Source organism: Nicotiana attenuata, chromosome 2, assembly GCF_001879085.1.
Source record: "Nicotiana attenuata strain UT chromosome 2, NIATTr2, whole genome shotgun sequence".
NCBI lineage: Eukaryota > Viridiplantae > Streptophyta > Magnoliopsida > Solanales > Solanaceae > Nicotiana > Nicotiana attenuata.
Genome location: NC_031990.1, coordinates 83,680,064 through 83,693,277, shown reverse-complemented (window position 1 = coordinate 83,693,277; position 13,214 = coordinate 83,680,064). Strand labels below are relative to the sequence as shown.

The 13,214-nt window shown below is 38.2% G+C and overlaps 1 protein-coding gene across 2 annotated transcripts; it reads left to right on the top strand.

Annotated features, from left to right (window-relative positions):
• Positions 7,959-10,815, top strand: LOC109214019 (probable plastid-lipid-associated protein 11). 2 transcript variants are annotated; one of them, XM_019377897.1, is made up of 3 exons: positions 7,959-8,540; positions 10,052-10,117; positions 10,413-10,502. In XM_019377897.1, the coding sequence occupies exons 1-3, from the start codon at positions 8,068-8,070 to the stop codon at positions 10,453-10,455; spliced, it is 582 nt and encodes a 193-aa protein (XP_019233442.1). In that variant the 5' UTR covers positions 7,959-8,067; the 3' UTR covers positions 10,456-10,502. The 2 variants fall into 2 exon arrangements, with proteins under 2 accessions (XP_019233442.1, XP_019233435.1); XM_019377890.1 differs by having other exon boundaries at positions 7,960-8,540; positions 10,418-10,815.

Genomic DNA, 13,214 nt, shown 5'->3' with positions numbered 1-13,214 from the left:
TACTGTGTTTGCATGTGTTCTCATGAGTTTCTGAAAGAAACCCCTGAGCCTGTTTCGACCGCTTGCTTCCTCATCTCTGTATTTGATTCAAGGTGGAAACCCTAGAATTTGGGGGTTCTGCCGAGGTTTGGTCATGTGATTGAACTAGGGTTCTATTTTAGAACCCTTGACTCTCTCAGACTAACTTTTGAGTTTTTGAACTAAGTCTGAACTTCTTTGCTTGTATACAACTCTGAACTTTTAAATTTCTTCTACACTAGAGTCTTCTACTGATTGGCATGACAGTTCTTTCATGTTTAAACGTGTCTGTATGCTTTATATGTGTGATAAATCTTTCTTCAAAGGGGTTTTCAAACTAGTGATTGACTCAGAATTCCTTTTTAATAGGTCTAATTGATTGTTTACTGATTTTCCTTAAGTGAAAACCTTTTCTATCTTTCTGACTTGGTTCATTCATACCAAATCTCAGACCTTGTGATTTCTTGGCTGTTAATTGATTTTCTTTCCTTAAATTGTACAACCGTGTATTTCAGAGACCTTGTCCTTCAATAACCTTTATGTATTTACCCTCAATTGCATGCTTTACACAAATGTTTGATTAATTTCTTTTCTTAATTGTTTTATACCCGTTTGAATTTGAATCCCTTAATTAAAGGGAGTCTTATGTGATTGATTTACAATCAGTCTTCAATTATTTTCTTACCTTATTTCCTCATGACTTCCACACTATAAATACACGACCCCTCTTTTCACAAAGGACACACGAAACACACACGACTGAACACACTTCAAATTACACAAATTTCACATTCTCTTTTGAACTCTCGCTTAAAAGTATTCTGCCTTCCTGTCTGCACTTTGGCTTTTACAAGACTACTGCTTTTCTTACTTGTTTCCTTGAAACTGGTATGTCCTAATTTTAGTTTTCAGCATCACCCCAATGTGTTTAATTACAGTCTTTATATCCATGTCTACTTTACTGTCTATGTAGAGTTCAATATTTAATTTAGCATGCCTATGTTCTATTGCCTGTTTCTACTGTGAATCTTTGCTCCCTATCCCATTACCCTTATGTGTTTGTGAGTAGTGACTTAGGGCATGGCAACAACAGTTGTTGTCCATGAACTGGGTTCTGAATCAGTGAGGTCTTAACCTCTAAAACAGGCTGGAGGGTATGCCAGCACATCCCATTGCTAGGTATGCCCTTCAGCCTGCTCTTCTTGTGTTCTTGCAAATTCCCCACTTCCCTATGCCCCTATGTGCACTGATTTTAAGCTATTCCCTTTTCCTCTCCCCTTTCAGATTTCCCCTTCTGCACTTACACTCTCTCCTAGTTTCTAAGTTCTGCTCCTCTCTTGTTAGCCTTGCTTTGGGACCTTGAGTTCCCTCTGAACTTGGACATCTGAGGGCTGGCCCTTCCACACTGCACTATGTCTTAATCCTGTAATGTATTTGGGTGTGAGCACTGCCCGGAGTCCACATGAGGCTCTTAGGGAACTCTGACACACCCCAAATGAGAGAAAGGCTTTTGAAATCGGATCTTTGGAGTTGGTTCATCTCATGTTTCAGACAAGGAGCCTGAATTAGGCTCCCCTTGGTTGTACTTTTAATTTCTGATGTAATTTTGCTTTTCTTATTCCATTCTGGGCTGTAATAACTTTGTAATAAACTATTGGGGATGTTTAGTGAAAAGGGAGGGGTGACTATGCATGAAAAGGGTAGATAACTTGCCTGTAGGAATCTCTAATTTCAGTATTTTTCATATAGTTACCATGCCTATAAGATTTCTGCATTTTCATATAGTTACCATGCCTATATGATTTCTGCACTTTCATATAGTTACCATGCCTATAATATTTCTGCACTTTCATATAGTTACCATGCCCATAAGATTTCTGCACTTTCATATAGTTACCATGCCTATAAGATTTATGCATTTTCATGTAGTTATCATGCCTATAAGATTTCTGCATCTCATTTAGCTATCATGTCTATAAGAAACTCTGCATTCTCATTTAGATACCATGACTATAGGGATTCTGCACTTTCATGTAGATATTATGTCTATAGCTTCGCACACGCACGTAGAGAATATGCCTATGGGTCTTTTCTGATTCTTGCATACCCGTTTTTCACTAGGCAAACGTGTTTATAGGCCTTAAGTAAAACAAGCAACACCTAGATATCATGTTATAGGATTTCTGCACTCTTCTATGTCCATAACAATGTTCTAAGTTGGAAAACACATAGAAAGCATGCCTATATGGGGCTCTAACTCAAATCTGAATAGCCTCACTCGCTTATGATTCTAAAATTAGCAGTAATAATGCGTTACCAACAACAGAACTCGTGTTTTCTAAAATTCATTTTTAACTGGCAACTTCCCTTTAAATCAGCATGTAATCAGTTCATTTTCTTATTTCTGAAATCTCTAGACATCATGCCTATAGGTTTTCGTCTATCACTTAGGCAAGCCTTAGGGTAAAAGTTATAAACTGCAACAGTCTTTATTAATTACAACCAGCGGACAGGTCTAATTCGGACTTCTTATCTGAATATATGTGACAAATCACAAATCAGTCTGCTTTAACTTTTAAATTTAATCAGACCCTAATCAGTATGTGCAAGACATGCTAAACTATATGCTTTCTCTGATCTAAGGAGGTCTGTTTGAGCCTTATGTGTTTGAATGCCTTTCCCATATTTGCTCTATGTGTTTTGATTGTCGCCCTAGAATTTTGTCCTTTTAAAACTATAAAACCTCACACCTTTTCCCTTTAGGATTAGTAGTCCCAAATGCCTCAGGGACTGATAGGATTGGGGCGGGTAATAGCATGCAATAAGTGAAACGAGACCATTCCGCGTTTAATACCTTAACGGGGTGGGAAAGGGTAGATATGGATATGATGACCACGCGATAAGACCACGTGTATAAGTGGTTACCGGGTGTTGTGTGGGGTGATCCATATTATTTATAAACCTAGGACCCCCCCTCTCTTTTACTTGTTTATTTTCAAATTTCTCAAACTATTTTTTTTTCTCAAAATTCAGCTTTTCTTTCGTTTCTTCTCACTCCATCTATTTGCAACCTTTATGTGAAAATCCCCTCTTATTTGAAGCCTTATTTGTCTATATGTTATTTATACCCTAAAGTCACAACAATAGCTTGGCCGGGAACCACACTAGTGGATTCTGAGGGGTGCCTAACACCTTCCCCTTGGAATAATTTCAAGCCCTTACCCAATCTCCGGTTATCCAAACAAAATCCTTATTAGTGTCCTAATGCACTTTAATCATTAGGTGGCGACTCTTCACTTCTCTTAAACCCAATTCCCAAAAGGGAACGAGTTGTCCTCCCAAATGTCATAAACCCGATTTCGCCAGAAAAAGGGGGCATCGACAGATACGATTTTCTCGATCTTGAAATCGGATGTTGTTTCGCATGGCGGAGGAATGAACTCCTCAATACTAGGGGTTGCTACCGGTTTACTCTTGGTCGGTCGAGAAGACGAAGAAGCTCTTTCTTTCTGGGGAACCGATCTAGAGGTCTTAGCCATTATAATGCGGAAATTCACGAAAATAGAGAATGTTGATAATGAAGTAAGGACTAGTAGAAGAGATCCGGAGAAACTAAAAAAGCTAATGAGACTTTGAGAACAATATGAGAATAAAGTTTGCAAGATTGTGAAGTTTACCTATTTATAAAGGTCATTCAAGCGTACTAAGGAAGCCAAAAAGCCAACCGTCAGTCGCCCCCAATCAATGACTTTGGAAACCGCACGAAAAGCAACCTTTTCAGTCACTTCAACCGCTGACGTCACGAGATTGGCATCAGAATCGAGGCGTCGAAGATCAATTCATTTTTTATCAATCTATTTCGAGTTCAAGCAAAGTGTTCACTCGATCACTAAGCCCAAGGGCTACCCGAGTTTGAGAAATTTCTCACTCGGGGACTACAAAAAAGTCTAAGGGCCAACTTTTTTTTAGATTCGAGCAAGTACTCGCTTGACTACTAAGCCCAAGGGCTACCCGAGTTCGAAGGAAGTTCTCACTCGATGATCGTCTACGGATCCTAAGGGCTAACTTTATTCCAAATTCGAGACCTTGATCTCACTTAACTCGGACTCAGGAATCCCGATGTTCCGAGTTCGTATCGAATCGGTTTAAGCTCAGCTCGAGGATTAACAAGAGCCTTAAGGGATATTATATTGGTTGATTAAAAACCTAATGGTTTATTATGTCCCGAGTCCGGTGTTCGGGCCAATCACCAAAGTTATGCAATCGAATTTTTTCAGATAAAGATGGAATGAAATTCAACACGAACCAAAAATGAGACAAAGAGATCCTTTTATATTTACAAGAGACGGTTACAAAATATTACTACAATATCCACGAAGGGTATTCACACAGGAACAAAGAAGCAAGAAACAAAAGCCAAGAACCTAATCTACTTTTAAGGTCACGCCCTCGAGAGCGTCATCTTCGGGAACCTTCTCCCCGGGGACCCCATTTTGATCTTTGAAAATGTCTGTACGCCCGAAGAGATTTAGGGCAGAAAATTCCCAATGAATGTAACTATATTTCCAGCAATGAGGATTGAGCATTCCGTTGAAATTTTGAGCCATAATCCGTTAAACGAGAGCAACAAAAGAAAAAGACCAGAAGGCAAGACCCGAAGATGTAGCTTCACCTTCTATCACAAGAAAAATCAAAAGGGTTGCAAGATGCACGAGCAACGATCCAAGAATGTTTATCCTTGGGACATTGTTCCGGGGTAGGATGCAAAAGTTGGTAGACGATGATGCCACCTCATTCCATGGAGAGCAAAAGGAATGAAGTGCTACACCAGGTTGAAGTTAAGAGAGATGCGCAGCAGTGTAAAGTTCGCATATTTTCTGATGCGAGAAGGATTCGGCGCCCTTCTCACGTTGTTTTGAATCGAAGCTTTGAAAAATGGAACCTTGGCATAACTGGTAAAGTTGCCGCCATATGACCTTGTGTTCGCAGGTTCGAACCATGGAAATGAACAATTAAAGAAGGAAGCAAAGAAGGGAAAACATCAAAAGTAGATAAGGAAGAAAAATGCACAGTTCTTTGTTCAACAGAATAGCCTCCTATTTATAGAAAGGCGGCGACGGATCGGCGGCACAAGTGGCCGACCAACACTGACACACATTTGATGTTTTGGGGAAGAGCGCCGACATGACATTTCCGGTCATTTCAAGCACCTACATCACGGGTGTGACATCATCATGAGAATCTCGGGGAAGTCGAGGTGCAAATTGTTTCTTATCATCTTATTCTACAAAATGCGGGGACTATCTGTATACGGTCAAAATCATATGCCCCCGATGTAGAAACTCGAGGTTCCGCCCTAGGCCCGAGCCCGGGAGAGGTTAAGTTCAAAATCGGCGGACCAGATTCGAGCTCGAAGACAGAGTATAATGCCCGGAGGCAGGAGTTCGAGGAATACCGAGGCCAAGTGTGCTCGACCTCGAAATAGTGCCGTTATGGATTTGTACCAGAGCGAGCTAGATTCCTCCCACGTCCCTAAGATCATGGCGCAAATCCCGGAATAAGATCGTACAATTCCGTACAAGGCGGTTAGATAGCTGTAACAAGAATATTCCCTACTGTAAATAGAAATATTCCTTATTTAGGGTTCCTCTATTATAAAAAGGGAACCCCAATCATTTGTATGATCATCTAGCACTGAGAATAGAATATACTCTACCTTTTTTCGCCTGCTTTTCATCAGCTTTGTCCTTTAGCTCTATTGTTCTTACTTTGCTTTTATACTTGTTTTTATTATACCAAGCCTACCTCGAGGTCCCCGTGCTCGAGGTCACTGCTGTTGAGTAACATTGGTTTGATTCAGCTTTCTCTTTCATTTTTACTTCATATTTGTTGACTGTTAATTGGTATTGAATTAAATCACGTATCTTTAAAACCACAAATCAAATTTAATTGTTAGTCGTATTTTTCGAGGTACACAGATAGAGGAACATATATTTTATATCATTTAAGTATAATTAAGTCACACATCATATTGGGGCGGGATGGATGAAATGGAGACTTGATTCCGGTATTTTGTATGACAAGAAGGTACTACCAAAACTTAAAGGTATATTTTATATAGCGGTGGTCAGATTGGCTATGTTGTACGGGGCTGAGTGTTGGCCAATCAAAAACTCTCACGTCCAGAAGATGAAGGTAGCAGAGATGAGTATTGAGATGGATGTGCGGGCATACCATATTAGATATGATTATGAATGAAGTTATTCGAGACAAGGTGGGTGTGGCCCATATTGAGGACAAGATGCGGGAAGCACGATTTAGATGGTTTGGACATGTGAGGAGGAGAAGCACAGACCCTCCTGTAAGGAGGTGTGAGAGGTTGACATTGGAGGGCCGTATGAGAGATAGAGGTAGGCCGAAGAAGAGTTGGGGTTAAGTGACTAGGCATGACATGGCGCAGCTACAACTGACCGAGGACATGACCCGCGTGATAGGAAGGCGTGGGGGTCGAAGACTAGGATAGTAGGTTAGTCTAGATTATTCATACCGGTAGTATTAGTACGTACTCTCGCATTTGGTTGGTAGTAGGCTTATTTGAATACCTGTTTTTTTTTTCTATCTTGTCGTGTATGCTCTTTTTACATAATTTTTTGATGTTGTCCCGTCTTGTTTCTTGTTATTATTGTGCTACCTATGCTTGCTTGAGCCGAGAGTCTATTGGAAACAACCTCTCTACCTTCACAAAGGTATGGGTAAGGTTTGCGCACACACTACCCTCCTCAGACTCCACTATGTGGGATTATAGTGGGTATGTTGTTGTTGTTGTTGTTGTTAAGTATATTAAATATTTTCAACTAGTAAGGACCTTTTTAACCAAGAAATGCCAAAAAAAGAAAAAACAAAGAAGAAAAAGAGGAATATAAGTTCAGGAGCCACTTGAATTTGTAAGTAATTTCTTCACCATTTTCGGGTTAATTTCACTGATGGTCACTCAACTATGTTTCAATTTAACTAAAGTCACTCAACTATTTTTTGTCACTTAAAAGTAACTAAATTTCCACATTGTCACTTAAAAGTCATTTTGGCTCAAACCCCTACCATAAATATGACATGGCATAAAAATTAATGAGAAAAATCCAAAAATAAATGCCACATAAGCTTAAATGGTCCATACCCACTTTAGATCCATTTCTCTCTTAATGTGATTTAACCCATAACCCAAATGGGTTTCAATAGGAACACACACCCCTAATAAAATTAGATCTTGTGATTTTTTTTGTGGGGTTTTTATCGTACAAATACAATATTTCTTTTGTCAAAATAATTGCAATAGGTTATCTGTAAGTGCATGTTTTGTGAAAATAGACTCTTATTAGCCTTATTATTATTCTAGAATGCTTATGATACATTAATATGTTATGTATGAAGAATACAATACTATTTTAATTTCACTAGAAAATTATAAATATATTGTGTGAGTTGGATACAGTAGTATTTTAACTTCAGTAGAGTTATAAAACGACTCGGATGGGGCATACAGACAAGATAAGATTTTTTTTAGTATAGAATAACTATAAATGGGCATTATGTAATAGAAAAGGCAAGAATTTTGTAGTATAGGATAATCATTTTAAACTAATGTGAAATTTAATATTTTTTTTATTGAAAGCATTTGGGTTATGGGTCAAATCACATTAAGGAAGAAATGGATCTAAAGTGGGTATGATCCATTTAAGCTTATGTGACATTTATTTTGGATTTTTCTCATTAAATATTATGCCATGTCATATTTATAGTAGGGGTTTGAGCCAAAATGATTTTTAAGTGAAAATGCGAAAATTTAGTTACTTTTAAGTGACAAAAAATAATTGAGTGACTTTAGTGAAATTAAAACATAGTTGAGTGAGTAAAATTAACCCCACCATTTCCCTCTAAAAAAGTAAAGCGCAAGTTCACACCTCCGCACACACAGTAACACACACACAAATTCACAAGTGCCACTTGTTCTTCCCCGTACACCTCATCAGCTGTACTCCTCCAACTGCAAAAATGGCAACCTGCTTCTCCCTTCCCGCCACTCCTAATTCCTTTATGCACTTCCCTTTTAATGCCAAATCTCACAAAATCCATTGTTCCTCCCTCACATCTCAATCCCTCTCCGCCAAGGACAATCTCCTTCGCCTTATCTCTGACCAAGAACGTGGGCTCAAGACTCAATCCGACCCGCAAAAACTCTCTGAAATAATCAAAGCAATTGACGATTTAGCCGCTATCAGACGTGATACTGTCACCACTGACGCTTCCCTTTCGGCCACCTGGCGTTTGCTTTGGACTACGGAGAAAGAGCAACTTTATATTATTAAAACTGCTGCTCCCTTTTTTGGTACTAAAGCTGGTGATGTTCTCCAAGTTATTGATGTTGAAAAAGGGACTCTTAATAATGTTATTACTTTCCCACCTGATGGTGTCTTCTTTGTTCGGTCCACTATTCATGTTGCTTCTTCTCAACGTGTCAATTTCAGGTGTCACTATTTCTCTATCATCTTGTTACGTACTATTCCCTCCATTCCAGTTATGTGATATCTTTATTAGTTCATTTCAAAAGAACACACATTTATCTTTTAGAAACATTTAACTTTAAAATTCTCATTTTATCCTTACTGAAATTTTGTTATAGCGGCATAAATGTTATGTCATATTTAAGATCACAAGTTTTAAAACTTTTGTAAAAGAACAAATATCTTTTTTGATAACCGTGCTATCAAGGATAGCTTGCCCGCACCTCGACTAATTGCGCGGGTACTTGCTACCTCCTACAGTAGTGGATAACTCTGTCCACCAAGGCTTGGGCATATATAAGGAAATCACCCTAGTGCTTTTGCTTGTGCTCAGATTTGGACCTAAAACATCATGGTTCTCAACCCACTTCGTTGATCACTAGCCATATACTTGGCTGCAACTTATAACCATACAACTGTTCTGACATGTTGAAGAGCATAAGTCTCTGAATTCTTCCTTTCTTCCTTATATTTCGTACCAAGTCAAACTTATGTTGCTCGGACTCTCCAAAAGTGCTACCGCACCCGTATCCGATTCTCCAAAAATGCACTAAATTTGGAGGATCTGACACGCACCCAACAACATTTTTGAAGAGTCCGAGTAACATAGAGTCAAACTATGTCACATGACGTGAAACGAATAGACTTGGAAAGTACATCAAACGACTTCTTCATAAGTAGTTTTTTGGAAAAGATTTGTAAAAATGTGTTGAAAATACTAGAACAAATTTATGTTTTTGCAAAAGATTACAAATATATTTCTAAAACCCATGTGCAAATTTCAATAAATTTTCCATGAACAAATGCCATATATACATGTTTTTCGTGATTCAAAAAGGAACCTGGTCTCATTACCTTGAGTTTCCAAAATCCATATTGGTATAATTTTTAGGCAAAAATGACTCAATTGAACCCTCTTCACCAAAGGTAGCTAGGATGCAGGGGTGGAGCTACCCTTGTCCAAGCGGAGTTAATTGACATCCCTTTGCCGGAAAATTACATTCTGTAGATAGGTCATTTTCGTAATGTATATATTATATATGTTAAATCCCCTTGGCTTCTTTGTGTGTTGAATCCGTGTAGTGAAATCCTAGATCCGCTAATGGCTATGCCACTGAATTTAACATAGAATTCTCTGTATTTTAGGCTAACGGTAATGGGTAATTTTCTGGGGTGTGTAAAGACGTTGATCCCACCAGCACGTATTCGAAAACGACGTGTTCAAATAGCGCAGAATGGATAGTGATGATTCATATGCCAACTCCTACTAGTTTCGTATTAAGGAGTAGCAGTAGCTTTTGTGAATTGGTTCTCTGTGGAATTTACTTTAGAAGTGAGGAGTGGAATACGAACAAATTTCTTGAAGTAGCAGAGAACAGCGGTAATGGGATGGAGAGAGTATTTCACCTGTCTTGGAAGTTTTTTTGTAGTTTGTACTATTTCATGGTCTATTGACAATTGTTGCTATGTTGTAGATTCACAAGTGCAGTTCTGCGTGGAAAAAATTGGGAGTTTCCTCTGCCACCATTTGGACAAGGGTGGTAAGTGTTTCTCTTTTCTCTTTTATTGTCTCGATGAACAGCATTTTATATTCCACTAAGTGATATTTTGTATATTAGGAGTTTCCCATATATCTGATTGAAAATTATGTATAGTGTTTTTTGGGAGTTGCAGTGCCTTTCAAAGTTCTGTCACATGCATTTTGTTTTGTTCTTTGTCACAAACATTTGCTTCTTTCCTTTTTCTATTTTTCTTTCACTTTTCATCCACTCTCTTGCTTGATTTCAGATTACTTTTGTTTCGTTCGTGTTCAGTGATGGTTTGAATAATTTCTAGTGTAGGTTTGAGACTGTATACCTTGATAATGAGATTCGGGTAGTCAAAGATATCAGGCAAGATTACCTGGTTGTTGAACGTGCTCCTTATACTTGGAAAGAATGATTGTTATATTTCTCTTCTGCCATCTCTGTACATAAAATTTACTGTAAGTTCCTTTCTTTGAACTCTTGTCCTCATGCTGATAAAACTGAAGTCATTTAGATTTCCTGTAACGTGTCCTTGTTCTGAATGTATAGTTTCTGCAGCATCCTCCTTGTAGTTAAAGTTGTCTGTAATGTTAAGTAGAGACATTTGATTTGTCGTCATAAGACCAGATAATACTAGTCACTAGATGAGGCAAAATTTGTGCCTTCATTTATAAAAAATATGCAAATATATTTTTGTTCAGCTTTTACCTCTATGTTAACGGTATGCAATACGTTCTTTTACTGATTTAGTTGTGTATCCTGCTTAGTTTTGCATAGTCAATTATTTCCATTATGTGTATCCCCTCTGGGTTTTCTAATATTGCTAATCAATTAAGTAGCTATTTCGATAAAAAATGGTGATCTTCTTTTGAAATATTTATCAAATATATAACAGATAAAGCTGTCCCAACTAGTTTTGTAAGTTCATGTTGGAATAAGTGTGACATCTGCAGAACCTCTACATTTGGCTTAGAAGACAAATGATTTAGTAGTGAAATAGCCAAATAGACATAAATAGAGGAGAATGGATACAGACGATTCATATGTATGCGTGTGTGCGTGGGTTGGGTGGATGAGTGGGTTTTGGGTGTGTGTGTGTGTGTGGGTGGGGTGGGTGGGTGGGTGGGGTTAGGTGGGTGAGTGAGTGAGTGACACACACATTATTTCCTTCTTTTGCTATTTTATCCAACCTAATCTCTTACTTAGTTCCACCTACCAAGTATGGGAGAGCTGAAACATAGTCTTGTGTTTAGTACCCCATTGAGCATCCAAATTGATTATGGTTTCTTATCATAACCGTCAGCTGCACAACACATTGATGTTGTTGGTTGCGGTCATTTGGTTGTTTATCCATTTGCTTCCTTAAACATAGACAACTGACAAGCATCAATACTGAAAAAATTGTTACATATCAGTATTGTGTCATGTATATTCATGAGCACGTAGTAATACCTTTATGTATGTCAAGAGTTTTCTTGAACATTCCTTTAGGCATAAGATATAAAAAGTGTAGCTATATCTCACACAATTGAAAGGTGAAGATGGCCAATATACGATAAGGTCTTCATTTGCATGCTCTCTATACTCGTCGTGATTGTAGCACCTTGTCAAGCTGATTAGCGCAAGAGCTTTTCCACTTTATGGCCCAGTTAAGTTGGATCTCTTCTTGCAATCATGAGTTTTATTATTTATTTTTATTCATAGTGGTTAAGATCTAAACTTGAAGGCAATGCAATCTGTTTCCATTGTATTCTTATATGGGTTGTGATTGAGAAGTCTTTTAAGTGGTTCCAAAGTTCCAGATTGCATTTTTAGTCCCTTGAGTTTTTAATATCAGTCCAGTGATTATCAAAATTCAGCAAATCTATTTTTTCTCACACTTCCCATTGAATGTATGGGGGTACAAGGCATTTCAAGCAAAACTACTCACCTTCCTCCTCCCCTAGCCCTTTCCCTCCTTTTCATTTGGTTGACATTTCTTTTGAGATCAGAAAGAAGTAGAAAAAATATACTTAATTTGATGAATGAGAGCTTTGTTTGGATTAGTAATCAAGGATGTTGTTGTTTTAAAGTTAGTGGAGGAGCAAGTAATCTAGAACAAAGCGGTGATCGGTTCAGGTAAAGGGTGAATGATGCAGGGGGGAGGGAGGGTGCTGGGTTGATGTTGGGAAAATTAGCATGTATATGCTAGATGGGAAAGAGGATGAACGACTTGAGCAATGGGCTAGTAGCACCAGGAGTTGCTGTATGGGCAATGGTGGCACAACGTGCTAAGACAGAAGGGTTGGGTGCATTGGCAAACAAACTAAGGGCAGAAAAGACATGCATGAGGACTCAGGTGATGGCGAGGAGTAGGCATAAATCCAGAACAGAGTGTAGGTTAGGTAAAGGATGAATGATGCATTTCTTGGTAGTTGGCAGAGAGAGAAGCCCGAAGGCATCCAAAAATTTCGAAATTACTTATCAAAAGAGCTATCTCACTTTATCTCACTGAACATAACGGATTATAATAGTAATAATAACCAAATAAATTAAAAAAACTTATTGGAAATAATTAATGACAAATTGACAATATCATGAGTAATTGTAAAAATAATGTTAACATGGATATTATGTTTTCAAAACTAACCAAAATAATATTAATACCAGGCATGGAATGGGATAACATTGATTCAAGCCCCTTAATCAATTTGGCTTGAATCAGAAGGGTTTTTCTGAAAGGGTTAAGTCTTGGTGGGATTCATTTCTCTTCAGGGGCTATCCGAATTATGTGCTGGTCTGCAAATTAAAGAACCTGAACCAAAGTTGAAGGAGTGGAGTAGTGAGTCTTTTGGCAATATAAGAAGGAAGAATGACATTCTTTGCAAACTCAAAAGTGCATTGAAGAAGCGGGGGAATTGAATAAGAACCAACTAATAGAGAGGGCTGCATTTATGACGGAGTTACAAGAGGTGTCTAAGCTAGAAGAAATCTTATGGGTGCAGAGATCCAGATATCTATAGATAAACGGCTGGGGATAAAAACACGAAGAATTTTCACTACAAGAAGTTCCCAGCTTTGGATCACTTATAGCCAATTAGAAAGAACGTTGAATTAAGCGCCTTTATTATTT

What these genes read in the sequence shown, in the direction of transcription:
- LOC109214019 (XM_019377890.1), top strand. Translation starts at nt 8,068, where the DNA reads ATGGCAACCTGCTTCTCCCTTCCCGCCACTCCTAATTCCTTTATGCAC. An exon ending in TCTCAACGTGTCAATTTCAG is followed by an intron (nt 8,541 to 10,051) that starts GTGTCACTATTT and finishes GCTATGTTGTAG; the next exon opens with ATTCACAAGTGCAGTTCTGC. An exon ending in CCACCATTTGGACAAGGGTG is followed by an intron (nt 10,118 to 10,417) that starts GTAAGTGTTTCT and finishes TTTCTAGTGTAG; the next exon opens with GTTTGAGACTGTATACCTTG.